General features: G+C 39.9%; 1 protein-coding gene across 1 annotated transcript in view; it reads right to left on the bottom strand.

Annotated features, from left to right (window-relative positions):
* Positions 1 to 452: 452 nt before the first annotated feature.
* The window catches only part of Sorcs3 (sortilin related VPS10 domain containing receptor 3), a 627,324-nt gene continuing 604,808 nt past the window's right edge, over positions 453 to 22,968 (bottom strand). The window contains exons 21-27 of the mRNA XM_006983301.4: positions 18,598 to 18,721; positions 16,446 to 16,558; positions 12,323 to 12,454; positions 10,605 to 10,704; positions 9,237 to 9,342; positions 3,158 to 3,318; positions 453 to 2,387 (exon numbers count right to left, since the gene is read on the bottom strand). Coding sequence (XP_006983363.1) covers positions 2,323 to 2,387; positions 3,158 to 3,318; positions 9,237 to 9,342; positions 10,605 to 10,704; positions 12,323 to 12,454; positions 16,446 to 16,558; positions 18,598 to 18,721 — 801 coding nt within the window. The 3' untranslated portion in view covers positions 453 to 2,322. The remainder of the gene's footprint in view (positions 2,388 to 3,157; positions 3,319 to 9,236; positions 9,343 to 10,604; positions 10,705 to 12,322; positions 12,455 to 16,445; positions 16,559 to 18,597; positions 18,722 to 22,968) is intronic.

Genomic DNA, 22,968 nt, shown 5'->3' with positions numbered 1-22,968 from the left:
GCTGTTCATTCCCTCTCTGTACTGGCAATATTTATCCACGCCTTGCTCTGTGTAATCTAGTAGTGACTACCAAGACAGGAGGAAGAGTCTATTTCCTTAGGCCTTGATGTTGGACGTGGCAATGTGAGCAAAGGTAAATAGATTGACAAAAAGGGTAAATAGGCACACCATGTTTTAATGTGTCTCCTGTGGACTTCTGCAATTCTCTTGCAGAGCAGACTCAAAGTGCCCGAAGCCCACATCCAGAGAAGTCTAACAGAGCCAGTAGGCCCTTTGAGATCACCAAACCACAGTCTACCCAAAGACACATAAACAAATGATACATATGTATCACAATAAGCCTTTCCATATCTGCAGGGGAGGTGGCCACACAACAGTATTGCAGCAATGTCTGATGGATTTAGTAGGTAAAAAAGAAAATCACTAAAAGAGAGACTTCTCAGCCAAGTATGTAGCTTTGATGTACAAAAATACATTTATTTTCAACAATTTCAAAACCACTGTCTTTTTTTACAGTAGAAATATTCAAATGGAACAATAAAACCAAGAACAGTATATGTACATATACTGTATATATATAGATATGACTCATGCACTGTATTCCAGTGTTTAGTACACATATTGCAATTGTATGCCCCATTTAACCCTTGAAATGAAAAGGATCTTTAGAAACATTTCTAACTCTGACCTATGCTGTATCCAGCTAGATTTCTCTATCACATTCTCCCTGTGTCTCACAAAGAGGAACATGAACAGCATCCTGTGAAGGTTAATAGGTACAAAATGTGGCCTTTACTTTCATATATATATATACAGTATATCATTCTTTAAAATGAGTGTGCTCAGACAGAGCCTGGAGACAAAAACAACGCTTACAGCATGGTGTGAAGTGGTCCTACTGAAAAGAATTGGCATGTTAAACATGTGGAGGGGCTGAGGTGCTAGGAAAGTGAATAAGGGCTTTGAAAGCCATTCACCCCAGAGGCAAGAACTACCTTAAGGGAACTGGAGGCAGACGTCCAACTTTAAGGAAGTTGTGTAACATCTGACAAGCAAATAGCACAGCTTTGCTAAAATCATTTATGACTAATATCATTAAAGGCTAGGCCTCTAATTGGCCTGCAGGGTTTGTTTGCACAGACTTGGGATTCCACAAACGGCACCTCCAGTCTCCCCTCTGACTTTTCTCAGCCAATTGATGCTCACTGGACCTAACATCATGCCCAGGGACTGTTTTGAGCTCTGAACAGCTTGGAACTCACCATGAGCAATGCACATATTCATGGAATCCAATTAGAAACAGAAACGTCAGGACCCTTAGATATGTTTTGGCTTCTTTAGAGAGTACTGCTCTCTCAAGCTGATAAATAGCATCCTTTTTGTTCTCTTTTTGACAAAAAGTCTTATCTCCCCAACTGGCTTTCAGTTTGAAGTCTCTACTAGGCCTTGTGACTTCTTCCATGTTATCTTAGGAAGAAAAACAACCCCCATGTTCTCAGATGCCAATGAAGTCTTTCCTTTGTCAATTGCCCCAAGAAGCCCACCCCACCCCATTTATATACATAAGCAGAAACCATCTATGGTGTGGACAGAGACACAAGAGTTGAGTGTGACAGACAGCTGGAGAGCATCCAGAATCCAACACATCAAGCAGGCTGGGGGTGGTCAGCTCTGAAGGTGAGTGCATAAGCCAACGCACACATCTTTCTTTTTTTTCTGTTTTCTTTTTTACTAAACATTAAATTATTTCTTAGGAAATAAAAAGCTATTTACATTGTAATTATATACAATATTCCATCTGTAGCCTCAGTATTGACATGCACGAGGCAGGGCCTCTTTCGGAAAGGTGTGTGTGCCTTTGGCAGCTACGTCCACTTCCCCCTCAACCTACATCCTGCAATTGAACCAGGGGATGGGATGTGTTTTGTGTGTGTGTGTGTGTGTGTGTGTGTGTGTGTGTGTGTGTGTGTGTATGTGGTATGGAGGGTGGCAGGGGTAGGAGAGATAGAAATTAACAGAAACCCAACTCAAAAAATGACAGAAGGACACAAGAAGGTCTTTGCTCTACCAACAGAAGAGTAAAGCAAGGAGCCTATGGGAAGATGCATCCCTAACACAGATATAACCATGTATTCCTTCATCCCATTGTGATCAACTAGGATGCCTTTGTGTCCTCCCAAAGCTCAGCATCTGTCTGCTATTTATGAAGGGACCCTTGGTAAACAAAAGGTAAAAAAGACATTTTCATTTTTCCATAATAATAGTAATAATAGTCATCAAAAATAAAAAGTCAGGAAGGTAGTTGACCACACGACTTCTTGGTTAAACACTAGTACAGTTGGGGATCTCCTTTGTGCTCTCGCTGTTTGCAATGGTAGCAATGCCTCCTGCATGAGAGAAAAAACACAGAGAGGAAACAGAGTAAGTTCCACAAGCTGTTGTGCCTTTGCCAAATACCAAACTGCCTGGAACAGATTGTAATACATTTTAACTAGGTACAGCATCTGGATATTCCTACCAGGTCACAAGCTTCTCATCCTCCTCCCATAATAGAATATAGGTAGGACCAATAGGTTGACAGTCATATTACACTATAGTGTTCATTACAGCAATAGCTAGCATATAGCAAACACTATGGAGCAGACACTACACTAAGTCATAGCATCATTTAACAAGGGGGAAAATTTCAGAACAGATTTCCAGACAATATATGACAAATAGACAGAATCTTGGTACTATTATTCCCATTTTACAGTTGAGGAATGTGTAATACTGAGCACTCACAAGGTTTGCAGATTGCCGAACTAAAAGGTAGTCCACACCTCATTCTGCATTCATGTAAGTATTGTTAGGGATTTCTATGCCTTTGGATTTATAGGTTTAAAAGGAAAAAAAATGTCCAATAGTAATGGACTTCATCCTCCATTGGGACACCCATATTTCCAATCTTTATTAATTCTAATGGGAAAATATATATAGTCTGTCAATTTCATGTGGCTGGAGATGGCAAATGAATTATCAACCAAGATTATGTCACTGTAACCAGTGCTTCCCCAATCCTTGCAGTCCAGGACTGTCTGGTGGCACATACAATGCCAGCTAATGACAATATCTGGAGGACACAGGACTTTGAGCGTGGTAGCACAGGCACACATACCTATGACCCGTGTGTCCAGCTCTTTGTCCAGCAGCTCCTCGGGCTCGGTGAAATCACTGAGTGTGATTTTCGGGGCGTTTTCACTTTGGCTCACTGACCCGATCATCTCCTGTTCCTTGTCATGTTGGACTTGGGCATAGATGTTGATCCAGGGGATTTTCCTACATGAGGTAGAAACAAAATCAAAGTGAGATAAAAGGGCATGCCTGAAGTAAGCAATAATAAGTGCTGAAGGGCAGGTAGAGGAAATGTCATTAGCAGGAACAGCCAGTGTCAGAGAAAATGCCTGGCCACACAGAGACACTGAATCCAAGGATGCAAGACTAGCCAAAAACCAAGATGCCGAGGTGAGATGGAACCCACAGAGGAACCCACTTCCTCTAAAGGGGCAATGGTGTTGATCAGTTACTCAGTAAAGCCTGAAAATATTTATCTGTTATTATATTTGCAAAGTAGCTGGACTTTGAGGCTTATGAGACTCAAATAGCATCTTTCACTAAGTTGACATGTATGTAATTGATTCCTATTGCCTTTAATGAACAGTTCAAAATATCAGACTCATAGTCATTGTTATACTTTTTAGAGTAACACACTTGGGTCAAACATATAAAATATTTTGATAGTTTCCTTCTCTGTTTAATGGGAATAACAGTAGCTTCTTTTTAGGATTGAGAGTATGTTAAGGAAAGGATTAAGAGAAGCTAAATAACTTCCCTGAAAGACATAAAAGGAGTAGGTTTGTAGGCATGAGGCTTAGAAGTTAGGTTTGGAAGAAAGTTCAGACTGAAATTTTACTGAGACTGACTTCTTCCCTGCCCTTGCCGGCATGATATCCTGCCTGACTCTCTTCCAGTTTCAGCAGGCTCCTCCCCATGCCTAAAATCTAGAGCTCCCCATACGGTTATGTGGACAGCTTTCAACCATGGTCTTCAGTACAATGTGACTTGTGACTCATAGATCCAAACTGGATGGATTTGGGATCTTCATTTTGCCAAGTTCTCAGGAGTGGCTGATATCAGTGCCACTGGGTGCCTATCAATCTGAACATTGAATTGTAAGAATCTATACAAAATACTATTCCCCATGGGGACTTGACATTGAACCAACTGTTCCCTCTATCTGTATAAGACATCTATGGTTCTCATGATGGTGATGTTTCATCCCTATCTTTCTGAATTTGGCTCATATGCCACTTCTGAAGGCTCCTTTGATCCCTAATCTCTCCTGGTTTAATGTATAATTGTAAAACAGGGTCTACAAAAATTAGTAAGGTATGGGCTTTGGTTGATATAGTAGCTGATGTTTATTGACTTGTTCTGTCATTCTCCTTAGACTAAAAGGTTATATGGGCAAGGTCTAGGTGGCCTATGTTCATAGCTATACAGTTAACACATAGTTGCATTTATTAGATGTTTGTTGAATGACTCAACATAATATTCAAAACTCGTGCTCTATGCATTTTGCTAGACTGGTTTTCAATAAAAAGGCTGCACTTTTATGTTGGCACATCATATCCAGAGGGTATTTTTCTTACCTCATTGAATGGTGGGGATGTTGAACTAAATTCTAAAATGACAGAAGGCCAATAAATGTCTTCTAATGCCTACTTTACACCAGTGATCCATGCATTCCTACAGGTTCATCTCTCTCTTGTCCTAGTTTCAATCAGTAAAAATTTTATGCTTGTGTCTTCTGCATTCCATTCCAACCCCAAATGAGGATGAAAGTGGTAATATTTAATGAAGTTTTCCAGGATACCTCTCAAAGAAAATTCTGAAAATAGGTTTTAAACACACACTTGTCTCTATCTTTCCTCTATGCTCAATCTTCATGTCTTTGTTTTCTTTCCAAAAGGCTGTGTCCTCATGTTTCCTTTCCTACTGGTCCACACCAATGTAACCCAATTTCTGATACCTTAAATATGCATGATCTGGGAGGCAAAAACCTACATACTCCATGAATGTACAGAATTGAAAATTTGGGGGTTGTAGTATCAATTCAGTTGAAAGAAGTGCTTGTATAACATTCATTGAGCTATGGATTCAATCCCCAGCATCCCTCAAACTGGCCATGGGGTACATGCACTTAGGAGATAGGTGCATAAGGATCAATTCAAGGTCATCCTCAGCTATATAATGTGTTTGAGGCAAATCTGGAATAAAGGCAAAAAAGACAATCTAGAGAAAAATGTAGATAGGCAGACAGACAGACAGATAGACAGACAGACTGATTGGCACTTACTTTGACTTTTAGGCAAAAACAGATATAGTCTAATGAATTAAATTATTTCTAATTAGAAAACTACAATTGCTTATGACTGTTAAGTTCAACTGTAATATTAATATTTGCCGGGCGGTGGTGGCGCACGCCTTTAATCCCAACACTCGGGAGGCAGAGCCAGGCGGATCTCTGGGAGTTCGAGGCCAGCCTGGGCTACAGAGTGAGTTCCAGGAAAGGCGCAAAGCAACACAGAGAAACCCTGTCTCGAAAAACCAAGCCGGGCGGTGGTGGCTCACGCCTTTAATCCCAGCACTCGGGAGGCAGAGCCAGGTGGATCTCTGTGAGTTCGAGGCCAGCCTGGGCTACCAAGTGAGTTCCAGGAAAGGCGCAAAGCTACACAGAGAAACCCTGTCTCGAAAAACCAAAAAAAAAAAAAAAAAAAAAAATATTAATATTCACTAGGTCTGGGGGCAGTAAAGCCATTCCTGATCATACAATTTGTCGTCTACCTTTCCTGCTTAGCTAAAGACACCTGTGAGTGTTTGTACTCATTAGGCCTTACAATGACTGCTCACTTTATTTCAATCCCTATAAGTAAACATGTTTTCATCTTCAATAGATGGCTGGAAGGGACTGACTTTGACATCACAATTTGTAACATTATAAAAAGCTGTCAAGTAGCTTTTCATTGCTTAGCACATCCACTTGTAGAATTTTAGAAGATGTCTGTCAAGTCTGAGCTCTGTGTTTCCATAAAGAGATCAAGGGATGTTTCTTGATCCATATATCCATACAGGTTTAAATAAAAGGAATAAGATGGAGGAGCACAAGAATCCTAAAAAGCAAGCAACCAAACAAAATTAGGTACAGTGTATATTCATTTGCTCCAGCTATGGAGAAAGCAGACTTTGAACTATAATGAAAGTCCTATTGAGAAAAAAAAAAGGTAGGAAGAAATATAAGGGCTCTAACATTTTCTTGAATAACCAGAAAAACACAGTGACAGAAAGCAGGTATTGTTGAGGATTTTTCGGAAAGTAAAATCACTTCACAAGGATTTTTAATTATATTGTAAGGTGGAGGTCTAGAAACAACTATGAAGCAGATGCAATGTGAGGGGTGAGGTGATATCTGCTTGAAGGATGTTTGGGGATTTTACTTCCCTCTCCTTTTCTTAACTAACCTTGTTGGGTGATTCTAAGTGCAGAGAACATAGTAGGAACTCAATATGTATTTGTTGGATGAACGAACATTTAAATTAGTTTGTGCTGGTAGTTACATCAAGAGAAAATTTTGCTTGTAGATATGGTATAGCAAATAGCCTAGAAATAAAAGTACAACTGTCCCCATTACCTTGTCTAAGCCATTCACCAATGTTAGGTAGCCAGGTGTAACTACATGTATTTTGATTAAAGTCAACATTAAAAGCCAAGTTACCATATCAGTGCAGATTATGATGCATTCTCATTATTATAGAAATGCTATTGGATGGTAATGAACAAGGCAAAGGGGAGTGCAAGATCCAGGAGGCTGTCTGACCTTTACTTGTTTGCTAGCTGGCATGCCCTGCACAGCCACCACTGGGATTCTACAAGACAGGAAGAAAAGAAAAGGCCAGGGAAATAAAATAAAATTCAGCCAAGTATCAACCAAAGGCCTGGAGCATTGGGAGGAAAACACAGAACAGGAATGTGAGCTAGGAAAGTAAAGGTTAACTTTTGGCTTAATGCTGTTTATCCAGTTTGACTGGCACTAATCCACTGTCAGACAAAGAAAGTTCTGGCTGATAATTGAGAACTACAAAGTAGAGTGATTCTGAGATATCATTATGTAAGTGGATTCAGGTATGAAAGTCTACAAAGTTAGAGTTGTCAACGTAAAGAAGTTGACTTTCTAGGGAGTTTAGTCTCCTTTCAACACGAAGAGAAAAGTTTTAAGTTATAATATCTTGCATTAGTTTGAAGATATGTGATGAACAAAATTGCTTCTTGCAGGATATCTATTGACTCCCATCCTCATCTACCATGGAATGGAATGCTAGAACAAGACAGGATAGATTTTACTCAGTTGATATTCACCCCCACACTCCAGTCTTTACATTTCTTACAACCCAGAAATTCTCACAAATATTTGGATGACTGATATTCTGTTTGTGTATAATTTAAGCACATCCATGAAATGGTGTTATCTTTTCTTACTAAGACATTTTCCCTTTAATTATACCCAAAGGGCTTTTCCTCTCCAGCATAAGGTGTCTTCAGTGTTTTTGATCTTAGCTATTCTGACAGGCTTATACAGGGATACTTGGCTCAGCCTGGGAGGAAGGGACTGGACCTGCCTGGACTGAATCTACCAGGTTGAACTCCATCCTCAGGGGGAGTATTTGCCCTGGAGGAGATGGGAATGGGGGGTGGGCTCAGGGGAAGGTGGGGGGTGGGGGGAGGGGGGAGTACAAGGGAATCCGTGGCTGATATGTAAAATTAAATTAAATTATAAAATAAAACAAAAAACAAATAAGAAAACAAAGGCTTGGAGATGTCAATACAGTTGCCCAAGAGTATAAATGCCAGAAGTGAACCCGAGTCCACATGACTTCAGAGTTTATATCCCAAGCCAGTACATCTCTTGGGAGGTTTACATAATTAATACTAGTGGGTAGTGGGTAGCTTCCAACTTTGACCTGGAAGTACGACTCCCATTGAGGCTTCTAGTAATTGCCATGCCTATGAGGCAGGGCCAAGAGGAGAGCCCTTAAGACCCGAGATCCAGATGTGCCAGCTCTCTTGGTTCCTAGTTGCTGGATCCTGGATGCTGGAGGTAGACCTAGCAGAGTTCTCCAGAGAACACTGCTGGAATATACTACACCTTTCCCGGACCCTGTAACCTATCACTTTACTTGTAAGTTACCCCACAATATAAACCTACCTTTTAACTACATAGAGTTGCCTTAATATTTCCACCAATACTAGTGCATAATTGTTGACTTCAACTTCACTCTTTTTGTTAATATCCTATTCTGTCACTCTTCCTAGGGCCTTCAAAAATAATTTCTCAATACATGTGGGGTTTTCTTTGCCTAAACAGTTTTTTTTTTTAGAAAGAGAAAAAGAATGAAATGGGAGCAATATATAATATATAATATTTTATTCTTTATTTTTTTTTAAATTTAATCATAGTCTCATATAGCCAAGGTGGCCTCAAACTTACTGTGTAGCTCAAGATGATCTTGAACTTCTGATCCTTCTGGCTCCATCTTTCAAGTTCTGGGATTACAATCATGTACCATTATATATGGTTTAAATGGAAGTCGGAAATCAAACCCAGGGCCTTGAGCATTCTAGGTAAATACTTTACATATTGGGCTATATGTTCATCACCTAGCATGCAGGTTAAAACAGAGATACTGGATAGTGACAATATGAAATAAAGAAACATACATAAACATATAGATGAGTGTATGTGTGTGTTCATTGAAAATGAAGGTTTTTTTTTTTAACTACCCTGCCTTACTGTTGGTCTGTATAAAAACACTTCTGAAATATCTGAGAACTTACTTCAGAAATATTGGTGAGGTTTTAAAATCCTCTCACACATATATTAAGGAGAATAAAGAGATTTCAAAACTAATCCTTATTTTCTTAATCCATCAAACCTACAAACTGAATATAGGTCTGATTCTCATACACATTCATTCCCTGATTCTCAGTCACTCCTGATTCTTCTCCAGCACTAAATAGAGCAGCAAGAAAACTGAAGATCACATTATAGATATGAGTTGAGGACCATCGGTCATAAGAAGAGTCAACTGCAATGAACCTTGCCTGCAGACACGATCTGACTGACAGACAACAGCACTTACCTTTTAAACTTGTAGATGAGAAATACAGCCAAGCCGACAAACACCACCGACAGGAGCATAAGCATGGCAGAGCTGCTGTGCCCAGCGCTGGAGTCCACCAGTGGAGCTAGGAGGGAAAAGAGATACTCTCACCATGATACTGGTGCTGAGGGTGGAGACAGTGGAGAGCGGAGGCTGTCTCTACCCTGATTCCCAGGCTTCAGATACCTTTAGGCTACCTGTTTGCCTCCATAACAAGAAGAGTTGTTCTAAACTTTCACAGAAACTTAAACTCCTTTATTGTGTCTGGAAACACTGGCTAGTTAGGGTATATATGGAGTACATGTGACTAACTGAGGGAGTAAAGATTATTTTGAATTCTCTGTCTCCTTAGTCTTCTTAACAATATGGCAGCACACTGGCAACTTTGGGTTAACCACAAATATAATCTTAAACCCTCTACCAGACTCTGCTAGTACAAGTCCCCTAGGAGGTGAGCTTTAGAAGCTCTTTACGAGAAATTCTGACTTCAGAAAGACCCACCCAGCAAAAAGACTTTTGCTGTGGATATTGCTCTATATAAATAAAACACTGATGGCCAGTGACCAGGCAGGAAGTAGGTTGCCAGGCAGGAAGTAGGTGGGACAAGGAGAGAGGAGAATTCTGGGAAGCGGAAGGCTGAGGGGAGAGACACTGCAGCCACCGCCAGGATAAGCAACATGTAAAGACACCGGTAAGCCACCAGCCATGTGGCTAGGTATAGATTTATAGAAATGGGTTAATTTAAGATATAAGAACAGTTAGCAAGAACCCTGCCACGGCCATACAGTTTATAAGTAATATAAGTGTCTGAGTGATTATTTTATATGTGGATTGTGGGACTGAGGGGCTTAATGGAACCTGGAGAGAAGCTCTCCAGCAACAGACTTTCAGTATCTACACACCAATGCCCAATGGGACATGCCATTTCTATTCCTTTTGTAAGGCACCTAAAGACAGCTAATGGGTCTCTCTTCCCACATGGACTCACGTACTGTAAGTGGAATGGAACCTTAAAGTTTCCTGAGCTGACCTCTAACAAAGACTTAGAGAATCAAAGACTTTTGAAGAGCCCAAGTACCATCCATATAACCCAACCCCCTCACATATAAAATCAAAGTAAAAGAAATAGGACATTTTCTCCAAATATTATGCAGGATTCAATGATAAAGCCACTTGTAAGAAAGTCTTCCTGCAGTAGCTCCCAAGACACCATCAGCCTTTATCACGCATATAGGCGTAGGTATTGCATTATCTATATAAAAGGTTTTAGAGATTATTCCTTCCCTTTTCTGCTCAAAATAACAGCTCAGCCATTTTCATACCCCCTGACTCCCAGAAAGCACTCACCTAATGTCAGCTGTGTGACATATACAATGACCTGGACCCCTGGCTTCAGCTCAAACTGTACCAAGTTTTGGTTTAATGCATTAAATAGTGTCTCTACAATCTGTAAAACAAGAGAGAGGGTTCATGGACAGACATGGAAAGTGACAGCGCTCCCTTATGAGTCAACTGACAAAAAAAAAAAAAAACATGTTCATTCATAAGATGTGGACATCTTTATCGACTTGATGCTCACATCCTGCAGAGTTTCATGAAACCCAGAAGTGGAAAGACAGAAAGAGGTATGTCAAAAAAGAAAGAGCAGCTTTCCAGAGATCCCCATGAATGAGAGCTCTAACAAACATAGTATTTCATTCAACCTCTAGCTTAGAGCTCTTTTATCCCTGTCTTTATAACCAGAGGCCTGTTGTGGGTTCAATGAAAGAATGTCAACTCATCATTAGTTCTTTAATCTGATCAGGTAACACACTGGGTATAGAGGCACCTGCAAGGATTAAAGCACATGCAGACTCTCATCCAAATCCTCTGCATATTCTGTTCAACAGACAATGGGAGGCAAACATCAAAGAAGAGGCTGCCTCCTTTTATGGGATAATTTTTCCTCTTTACTTTTTCTACAGCAAGTCTCCAAACACATAACATTGATTTAATCACTCTCTAATTCCCACATGAAAGCTGAGACTCACTTAGGCTGTTGTCCCCAAGTCTTATCTGGCTGTACACACCTCAATATCACAGCTGCTATCCATCACTGTAATTACCTGTTTATCTAAATGGATGGATAGTGTAGCTTCCAAATATAGTTCATGCTTGCTACTTGCTATTTCAGAATAATGAAGGCTTAGAAAAGTGATATGCGCACCAAGAAGATGGATTTATTTTCAAATGACTTCAACATGCACCCCTGTGATGCCAAGAATTCCTTCAGTCCAGAGAAAAGAACAACAGCCATTTATCTGTCTGAGCACTGTGGATGGGTGTCATCCAGGCCAGGTGAGAACTGGAAGGGTGCAGAAGGAGTCTGTGCAACGGTTACTTCACATGGGAGCAAATGTGTTTAAACACAGACTTTCTGCAGCTTTGTGCCTTCTTATTTCCACTTCTCCTAACTTAGCATCATGAGACGATTGGACAGGGTGACGCAGCATGCAGCCGGCAATATCCCAGTGGAAGCAGAAGTGATGGGGAGAACCTGCACACTAGTGCCCATTTGCTTCCAGATCTGTGTGCCGATCACATGAACCACGTGTTCAACAATGACCGTCGATCATAACCCACTTTGGAAATACTGCTCCTTTCATCAAAGCAAAACGAGGCAATCCATCTCTCTCCAAAGAAAAGTGTCTACAAGCAATTTGTTTCTTCTCCAGAAATATTAAAGTGACCAGCATCTCTAGGGCCCAGGCAGTTTAAAGTCAAGACCTCATTCCCATAAACAGATAGGAAAACACTGCATACTCTGTCCCTGCCTCTGTCTCTGTATTTTATCTGTCACTTCACTCTTCCTCTCTCCTTCTAGTAGAAGCCAATGTAGGGTGGGGAGCATGCACAAGGTCCTTGTTTATTCTACATGGAGTTGATAATTGTTCAAGGTCCTGGATGTTGGGGCAAGAGCCCCTGGCTGATGGTAAGCTGCTCTCGCTCTTTGAGGAGAGACAAATGTATATTAACTCAGAATCTGGTGTGGTGACAGGTGTCCCAGTGCAGACTCTTTCACTTACTTGTTCTAGATCCTCTTCATTACCTTTCCTCCTTTCTGTCAAGTTCTTAGGTGGAAGGATGAAAAGCTCTGCTGAAGTGGGGAGACCTGGGAACACAGCCACAAGAATCTGGTCTTCTGGGACACTGGTCACCTGCAAAATGTTTAGAGCAAAGAGTTAGGGTTCAAGTGCCAGTCTTCCACAGGTATTTCATGGCAGAGTATTCATGGCCATAAGGCCTGTATGAGGTTTAAAAACATAGTATTTCAGACCCAGGTAGTCATACACACCCAGACTGCTCTTCTGCCTTCCCTTCAAGCTGCCGGGGAACAACCACTGCCTTCTCTGCTCTCATTCTCACTTTTACTGAAACCCAGAGAGTATTCCAAATGATTTCTGACATGGTATTTGCTGGGAGCATTTAAAAAAGTTCTTCTTGTATTGTCTACTTTTTGTTTGTTTTTGTTTGTTTGTTTTCATTGAGACCTAACTCAGTGGCTCAAAATGCGGAGCGATCAGTTATAAAGAAACACGGGGAAGTGGTAAATTCAAAATAACAGCAGAAGAGCCCTGGTTTTCTCCAGTTAAAGTAGGAATGTTTGGCGTTAAAATAGTATTATTGGTGTGGCTGCAGTGGAAGGAGAGCCACTCACGGTGGCTGGCAACGTGAAAAGAATTGACACCCATAATCAGTTTGCTTTCCGAAAGAATCTATTTCAGGCTATAAAATATTCATATTCTTAAGCCCACAGCTGTAACATGTTTAGTCCTAAAGAAATGATTCAAAATGTCTGAAAAACTATACATAGGAAGAAACATAATATTAACTAGAATAAGAAATAAATGGAAAGCTTAAACATTCAAAAATTAAGAAAATACTGGTATAATCACATGAAAGAATATTATTCTAGGTTGAAGGTGATGTTGAGCAATATGAAGTCACATGGATGCTTAGGATGGTTGAATACTCATCTTATTTCCATACAATTCTTTGATTAAAAGTTTATAAAATAGAAATGTATGTAAGATTAAGGTGCTAAATGTTAAGATGGGGTTACGAGTGAATTTTTCAGTGTGTGATTTTATTGAATTCTGTGACTAAAAACTTCAAAGAGGCAAACTTCTGACTGAAAAAAAATGAGTGAGAGTGAACAGAATTTTCCTGTAGATTATTATTTCCTGTGTGTATTGATGATCTTTGATTCAGAAAATGCCTGTTCTCAATATGAAAATGACAGAGGATATGTGGTTCAGCTGAAATACCACCTCACTCAACGGACGCTCATGTGACCATCTACCTACAGTGATCTCCTCCAGGCCATTCAAATCACTATAGCAGCACAGGTCTGGGAAACTGATTGTGTCCACCACTGCATACAATTGTATCTGTCAGCTGCAATCTTTTTCTGACAGGTTCTAACTGTGTACTTGCCCAGGCATTCCTGGAAAACTTTGAGGATACTTCACTATTCCAAACTTTCTTGGCATGATAGAAAGTCAATGAACCAATGAATGCTTGCTGAATTGAATAGAGGCAGAAGGGTAGATTGTTTCCTATTTTCTCAGCTCTGATTCCTATGTAGAACTAGGCTTAATGATTGGAGCTAACTCTCAGGGTTGCTATTAGCAAAAGAGATCCAGGAAGAAAGGCAGAAACAGCCATCAAGTCTAAAAAAAAAAATCTACCAACCACAAAGGCATTGTCTCAAAGTCCCAATGTGGTTTGCCAGATGTATCAGTATCTTGTCAGGAGGGATGACCACCAAATATCTGGAAGTTGCAGAATTCTACTACACAGAACAGGAAGACCTTCACCTCATCAGCCAGAGGTAGCAAGTATCAGAGCCCAAGAAAGAGTGAAAAGTGCTGAAGATTACCCAAGAGAGCAAAGAGGTGACCCTGTCAGTGCATTGGCTGGTGTGACCCTTCTTGTTTGATCTCAGAAATGGTTAGTCAGGGGTCATAGAGTGACCTTGAAGCTGTGCATCTACATACACTTAATCCTGTCTAAAGGGATGGACATGTGAGTAAGTAACTGACTTCTTGAAGATTTAAGGCCTAGGTACCAATGGACACGCAGTCTCCAAATGGTTTCTTCAAAATATTTTAAGTGTTTAGTAACTACAAGTATGTAAAACACAACCCCATCCTGGATGATATGGTAAGCATGTACACTATGGTCTGAGCACTTGTGCCCCCCTACAGTTTATGCTTGAAGCCTCATTACCTACATGATGTCCTGGAAGGAAGGGCTTGGGGAAGGTGATTAGGTCATGAAGGTAGGGCACTTGTGAATGAGATCAGTACTCTTATTAAACTAGTTGAAGATAACCACTTTGCCCTTTTGCTACCATGTGAACACAAAATGAGAAAATGCCATTTATGGATCATGCTCTTATCAATGCCTTGGTCTTCAACTTTCTAGCACATAGAATTTCAAGAGATAAATTTTTGTCATTTATAAGTCACTCATTCTACAGTAGCCCAGACAGAATAAAGAAGCTGTCTTATTCTTATCTCCTTCTATGAATAATTCCTTTATAGAAAGTCTGAAGTTCCCTTGAAATACTACCTACAGGAATTCCCCTCTGCCCTCCCCACTTACTTTTTCTACTTCCTTTCAAACAGCTCCTTTTCTATATCTTTTCCTGTGGTTTTTTCCCTCTGCTTTGAAACATATTAGCAATCTTGATTCCCTGCCCCCATTTTCTTCTCAAATAACACTAATTATCTCCATAGCATTGGCTCTGACATTGCTGCTCTATCCTGAACTTCTGCTTGACCTTCAGATCCACACTATCAACTAGTCATGTTTGTACAGTCATTTCTCATGTCTTCCAAACTCACACCCAAAGATCAAAACCCATTACTGTTTCCCAAGTACATTTTCCCCTACATAGTCCTCAAGTAGTTAATGGCAAGGACACCTCCTATCTATCGTTTGGATTACAAAGGTTCTCCTTCTCTCTCACCAATAAGTTCCTAGTATTTTTATTCTTCATTATCTTAATGAATCCTTGGCTTATTTCTCTTTATGATTTAATTATTCCTGGTCTACACAATCTCTGTATTTGTTTGAAATCATCCCCACACTTCCTACAAACAGCCTTTCTTTTGTATTGCCACCATAATAGGTGCCTGGCATATATATCTATTGACAGAATTTTCTTACTTAAAGAAAACACCACACTCTTCACAGTCTCTGATGCCTACACCTTAGCTCTTTTGGTTCACTATGACTTAATCACTCCAGGCCATTGCTGCCCACTTTGTTCTCCTCTCAGGTAGAGGTTGACTACACCAAACTCTTTGTCATTTCTGCAAAATACTGAGCACTTCTAGCAGGAATTGGCTTTGCTTGTACTGTTCATTATGTCTGAAAGGCACAATCTCTTCCCTGTTAACTGACACATATCCTCTAAAATACAGTTCAAATATCCCCTCCAGAACCATTACAAAGTTCTGGAAGTATCTATTGAATTGCATGTCTGGGCCAACCTTGCAGTCTCCAGGATAGGGGAGTCACACTTCTCCATGCTTTTTGGAGATGCTGGCTATGCCTCTATAGCACAGAACTACACCACTGCACATAGACTTACTTCTCTACTTAAATTGACTCCTTTACTCATCATTACATTCCAGTATGTATCTTTGAGACTTGTTAACACACTCTTATTTTCACCAAAGCAAATACAACTGTGTCTTAAATCTATAGCTGTATTTCCCTGGTGGGGAGCTCTGCTTCTGAGCTGTGTGGCCAATGGTAGCCTAGTGAAGTTAAATGTCTGTTTAAGAAGGGCCTAATTATAGGCAAATGGTATATAAATGCATACACTTAGTGGAGATTCATCAAATGGTTATCCATTTTCCATTGTGGATGTCAAGACCCTGTCTCAGAAATACTTGGGTCAAACACTGAACCAATTTTCATCTTCAAACACTAAACTAGCTTTTATTCCATTCCCAGCTTTCCTCTCTCATGTCTCATCTTTTTTCTCCTCCTTACCCAGTTCTGACTCGTCTTTATTTCTTTCTCTATATGGAGAAATAATCCTTATCTGTCTGTAGAATAGAATTTCAATTCTTGTCCTGCCATCTGTCTTTTTTTCTTTGCCCCAAAGAATCAAAGATATAGCCAACTTACCTTAACCAGAGCTCGCTTTATAACATTGCCAATGTCTTGCCTCCACTCAGGAATATCAGGATTGTGGTAATCGAGATTTGGAGAGAATGATAAGAGCTGTGACTGGAAATATTCTGCAAGAAGTCAGAATGTGCAAGTGAGGCTGGTAGAGTGAGATGAGAGGGTTTGACAGGCAAAGGGCCCATCACTATGTACATTAGGAACCAATTCTCTTTCACAAGGACTCAACTACCTTTCTATGGCGGTATTTTATTTGTACTGAAATGTGATTTTCATTGTATGTTAATAAATAAAGTTGCCCAGGGGTCAGAGCTATTAGAGCCATAGCAAGCGCGTGGTGGTGGTGGTGGCGGTGGCGGCAGCGGCGCATGCCTTTAATCCCAGCACTTGGTAGAATAGCTAGGTAGATCTCTGTGTGTTCAGGGATACAGCCAACATTGGAGACATACGCCTTTAAGACCTGGAGGGCGGTATTGACAGGCAGTGATGAGGCAGTCATGTGTTTGGGTTTACAACCAATGAGAAGGCAGAACAGAAAGACTATTTAAAGACAGACACACAGGAAGTAGCTCTCTTTCAGGAAGCTAGGAGCACTGCAGGAGGTAAGATTTTAGCTCTGAGCTCTGACCTCTCGGCTTTCTCTTTTACATTGGTTCTGTGTTTCTTATTTTAATAAGACGGTTGGTTACATCTACACCTTTCCTTATTTTCAGTTGCTCTTTGGCTTTTGAAAAGAAGTGAATTTGCCCACCAAGAGTAGATTTGTGATCTTCCTCATGTTGCTAACTCCTGCAAAGAATATTGGCTGAAATGAAAGACACAAACAGGGAAGCCCAGAAGGAGATCTAAACTCCCTTCTGTGTATCTAAGAACCAAACCGAAGAAAAACAATCAGGGATGGCTAGAATGGAAGCTTTTCACTTAGCTGTCTTTCAGTTCCATTGTTGATTATTCTGTAAAAAGCCTCACAAGTGAGGAAAGTAGGTTAAAATTTGTCTCTAGGAGTATACAGTAATGCTTGATTTCTTGACCTGGTTGGTGAGTACACATGTTTATCCACTTAGTGCTAATTCATGAAAATCAGTATTTTTGATATGTACCATTTTTCAATATAACATTTACACTCCAATAAAAATATTTACTTCCAATCCTAATAAGGGCCTCTGGTGGCCAGTGGGCATAGAAGTAGGAAAATAACTCACTGGGGCAAGCCTGAAGAAATATGCCGTGGTCAGAGGCTCGCATGCATTTCTTTAACTTTCTAGACAACTACAATGATAGTGGCTGTCTGGGAACTTATGGGAGGTCTGGAGGGACAGAAGCATAGGCTCACTAATTTCACTTAAAATGAATGTAGTAATTAAGAACTATATTCCATGGTTTAGAACACGGAAGCAGCCCTGAGTACCATCTTCGCTGCCTTCATCTAAGCTTATATTCACTTTTATTGCTGTACTTTTACAGTGCATGGGATTAAGCTTCATAAGGACATTTTCATAGATGTGCACATCCCTCTATAGGACCCCCGTTCTAACTCCTCCTTTTACTCCATAGGCAGTTTTGTGTCAACTCTCATGACATATATAATGTACATATAGCTATATAAGCTAACGATTTTAGCCTCATTATGAAGCCTTCACAGATGATGATGATGATGGAATTTCAACAATCAAAAACTGAAAACCACATTTACTCTGTATAGGTCATCTCATTATCCAAGATATCAGTTCTACAGGGTGGGGATCACTACTCCTTCAGTTTGTAGATCACTTCTCCGATTTGACACAGTAAGTGCTGCATACACATTGCAGACACCTTAACAGATCATCATATCTAGCTCCTTCTATGGTCTTTCTACTTTACCTTTCCTTCAACTATAATAAATGCCTATGTCAAATAAGTATTCCAAACATATTATGATCTAGATGTACCACAAGATGCCTATCTCCACAAGGAGCAACAGATGCTTACCTATGATCTGCTTTTTTTTTTTTTAATTTTACACCTCCATCCAAAGAAGTCTATGTTGGTGGACTTCACTGATCTCCCTATAAGCTGGCAAATTCTAAATCAGTTTATGTTTGGCACTAGCATAGGAAGAGAGAACTGCCTGAGCAGAAGAGACTATCACACAACCATGTTCGGAGCTTACCATGTACTGCAATCTCCTTTGTGTCTTGGATGAGAGCATTCCCAGAAGCTACCTGCACAGTGATGGTGTTGGTTCCTTCTGCAAGGAATGTGAAAGAGATGCTGCTGTCCAAGGTGATGAGGGGCTGCAAGAAACAGAACAGCATTACCCCTTCAGACTTCCATAGGGTACCAGATTTCCTTTCCTTCTTGTAGATTTCAGAATGTAGTGCACATTCATAGAAGGACAGCTCTCAGGGGTTCTTTACTTAAAAAACAATAAGGAAAACAACAACAACAATTTTATTTGGTTTCCCCAAACTGTGGTTATATCTCCAGGAACTAGGAAGGGTATTAATCAATTTAAGATTCATAAAATTTAAACCTGAACACTAAGTGACATTCGAGTTGTCATAGCACCTTGTTCTTTCTCCTGAGTGAAATAAAATCAGCTTTTAAGGCCTGTATCTGATGGCTTTTGGAACAAGGAATCACTTCCTGTAGTTATCCAGTGTCCCTTGGGTTCTGCACCATACTTCACTGGGCTGCAGGGACTTTCAAAGAAGTAACCTATTACTTACTTCAGTATCACCTGACTTCTGAAGCACTGGCTTCTGAAGCACAGTGTCATTCTTACAACAGAAAACACACTAAAAATATGCAATGGCCCTACAATTGATTTTTTTTTGGTTGTTGTTGTTAAATTATATGTTTTCCCTTGCAAAGTATTTTTCTCACTTTTATTAGTTTGGGAATATACAAACATGAATATATAATAGGTTGTGATTTAGTTTTCTTTTTGCTTCATCCTGACTTAGAAAAAGATATGGACTTATCAAGGACAAAAAGAGAGATAGAATGTAAGCAGCTTCTTGTAGAAGAGAAGGCAGATGTTGAAATAGAAGAGTCAGTGGTTTTCTTATCCATGTCTTCTCATGATCCCTGTGCTGTGGAAAGTGAGGGATAACAGCTGTAGGCTGAGCTAAGGCACATAACGAAGACATGCCTCAAGCACAAATGAGCAGTCTCCCTCTCATCTCCACACATAGGGACAACAAGATACAGAATGATAATGTGGCTTGTTGAAATATGCACAGATCTGCTGCTCTCTAAGGGGGTAAGTATATGCCAACCCTCACAGTGTACTCATAATTGGCTGGATATGTGCACACAGAGAAATGCAGAGGCTTGAGGATGCAGTTTTTAGACAGTGCTCTTTCTGTAAGACTGAAATCCTTTTATGTTCACCATATTTGACAGGGCTTCTGAAGAACTAATTTGATTTCTCCTATTTCAAATTCTATAGCACTCCTTTATGATCAGGCTGGTGGTAGTTGGACAGAATCAGAGATCCTACCCTAAGCTTCTGATATATTTTCTTCTCTCTTTATTGAATAAAAAAGGAAGGGAATATATAAAGAAATACCATTTCCCCTCAATGAAAGAAAGCTTCTAAGCTGTAGGCATTATTTATCATACATACGGCTTTATAATACCACTCACGTGCCTTTGGAGTTGAACAAAGGATAAGGTAGAAATGAATCTGTCATACACACCATGATACCATGTATGTTCAGAGTTCTGTTTCTTTAATATTTTGCTTATTTTTATTCTATATGTATGTATGTATATTTTGCCTGCATGTACTCTGTGTAACACATGTATAGCACCTGCAGAGGCAAAAAGAGGGTATCAAATCCCCCAGAACTGGAGTTACAAATCATTGAATGCCACCATGTGGGTGCTGAGAATTAAATCCCAGTCTTCTGAAAGAGCAGCAAATAATCTTAACTGCTGAGCCATTTTTTTCCAGACCTAATGTCCTGTTTTGAGAAGTGTGCTGAAGTCAACTGGGGCTCTGCATAGCAGTGTCATTCATGCTGTGGAAAGACGGAAGGTCATGGCCATGAAATGAGAGAATATGTACACCATACTGTTGCTGCCTCTTGAATGACAGGAACAGTGACTTGAAACTCTGACTCCATCACTATTTGAATGAATGACCCTAGGCAATTCTACGTCTGTTCTGGGCCTCCTCTTTATCTGTGTAGAGAAAAGGTTAACACTATGGCTCTTGGCATCTCAAAGTAGCCAACTGCACAGTGTTTATGAACTTCTAGAGAAATTTCTTCCGGGGTCTACAAAACAATGGCATGTGTTTATTATTTGGTACAGAAACAACTATACTTATTTTCTGCAGTTAATTATGTGACAGTTAAAAATAAAATATAGGATTTATGGCTAAAACATGAAAGTTTGGAGTTAGATTATCTCTAAGAAGTCACTCAGAGATTAACCTAAGAGATTAACAAATGGCTGGAGGTAACAGTTTTATGTACCATTTACTGTATTAAATCTTAGGAGTCATTGGCCTTCCCAGATCTTTGGAAACAAAATGAGACATCAAAATGTAATAGTATAATGGTTAAAAGTTGTTTTTAGATAATAATGCCAAACAATGTTGAAAATACAAAGCAAATTGGAACTCTCATGCTATTTTAGTAGAAATATAAAAGCATTGTAACCATTTTGGGGAAAGTTTAGTTTGTTAGAAATTATGAGGACTTTTTCCAAAGTGATTTGCCATATCACATTTTATAATCTGCAACTGTGGCCTCCATAATTTAGTTATAAGGAAATATATGTGTACACTTAAAGACATTCATAGCAGCTCTTCACAACAGTTTAAAATGCAGACAGTCTAGAAATTCACCAATGAGCAAATAAAAATTAGTCGCAGGATATTCATACAACAGATAAAAAGGAATATTAATGCATGCATATACAGAGGTACCTATAAAAATATAGATGTGTGACTGTCAAAACTACAAGAGGTGAAACTGACCAATTTGTATTATGTGATTATATTCCTGTGATATTTTGTAGCAGGCAAATCTAAGCTGTGATGAGGAGGACTCTGGGATGGGGATTGGCTGAGAACATAAAGGAAACTTGGAGAAGGATAATGATAAGTCATCATCACAGGTAGGCTACCCAGTGAATGCATTTTCAAACTGTAAATGCACACTGCAGATTCATACATTCCATTGTTGATATGCTTTATATTCCCCAAGGAGGAAAACTTTCAAGCAACTGTGAACCACAGACAATGAATTGCAAGCTTAATGATTTAGAACAAAGCATATAATCTCAAATTTACTTTAAAATAAATTTTTAAAAATCAAGATTAATGGATGTATGGACAGTAATGCAGAGATAGACTCGTGATATTTCCATAATAAACATAATTTGCACAGTACACACAGTAGATATAAGTTTAGGAAGGAATTATATCCAATTCCTTGTAAAAGTCTGACCATTTTATTGTATATCTGAAATTTTTTTACACAAAATACTAGGTGAAAGATTTTTAAAAGGGATAATAAAAATATGTTTATTTTTCTCTACTCTGAACTATTCCCTCGGGTGGTGAATATCTTAAATTGTCCTTCTGTCCAGTTTCCTGCCCCTTAGCAGTCTTTCCATTGCTCACTACCAAGGCTTTTCTCCTCTGTTCCTAGTTTCTTCTTCAGGAAACCTTCACCATTCCCTTGTCATCTTTGTCAGCTCGAAGTGGGACCTGTGGTCCTCTGCCTTCTCCAGAAGATTCTTCCAAGAATTAGCTGGTTATGGGATTTTGATCAACAGCATCTCCTCTGAGAGAACCTCATTCCCTCCCATCCTAGCAAATTTTATCTTGTCTTCCTCTGGCTGCTTCCCAATGTCCCAGAGCCAAGGGAGGGCTTAGGGCTGAAGGGCAAAGGGAACACATCATCAGAGGTGGGTGAATGTGAGCCATCACAGCAGCCAGTCAGGGCACAGAGCCACCGCAAACAAATGCTGATGGATGGGGATGCTTGGTCTCTGGGTGGCCGGCCACAGACAGGCATCAATGCTAGGTAAATACAGAAGCTAATTCTGTTTTCCAAATTGCTTTTGTTTTTCATCAGCAGTTATGGCAACATGGCTGATTTCACCTTCCCCACAAAGCTGGAACAGTCAACAGAATCCTTAAGTTCTTCATTGGCCACTGATATAGAATGCCCAATGCTAAATTAAATAAAGTATTTTAAGGTTCATTTACTCAAATCTATTAGGCATGCAGACACATTTATTAAGCCAGACCTCTGTTAATCCCAGCAAATTGGCCATTCAGAGACCCACAAACCCAGCAGGCAGGCGCTTGACTTTTCTGCCTCTGCTTTGTCCTAGCTGCAGGGCCAGCTGGCAGTGGGGCCCTTAGAATAATACCTCATGCCCTGCCTAGGCTTCGGGTTACATTCCTCATAGTGAAGAGTCCTTCACATGTGACAGGTCACAAATTATCCAACCGAGCCTGGCAACAAATAATAAAAGCTCTGAGAAACTATTTAGTTATAAGATTTTCACTTGA

This window comes from Peromyscus maniculatus, chromosome 1 (genome assembly GCF_049852395.1).
Source record: "Peromyscus maniculatus bairdii isolate BWxNUB_F1_BW_parent chromosome 1, HU_Pman_BW_mat_3.1, whole genome shotgun sequence".
Lineage (NCBI taxonomy): Eukaryota > Metazoa > Chordata > Mammalia > Rodentia > Cricetidae > Peromyscus > Peromyscus maniculatus.
The sequence above is the reverse complement of the archived record's forward strand: the minus strand, read 5'-3'. Positions and strand labels throughout refer to the sequence as shown.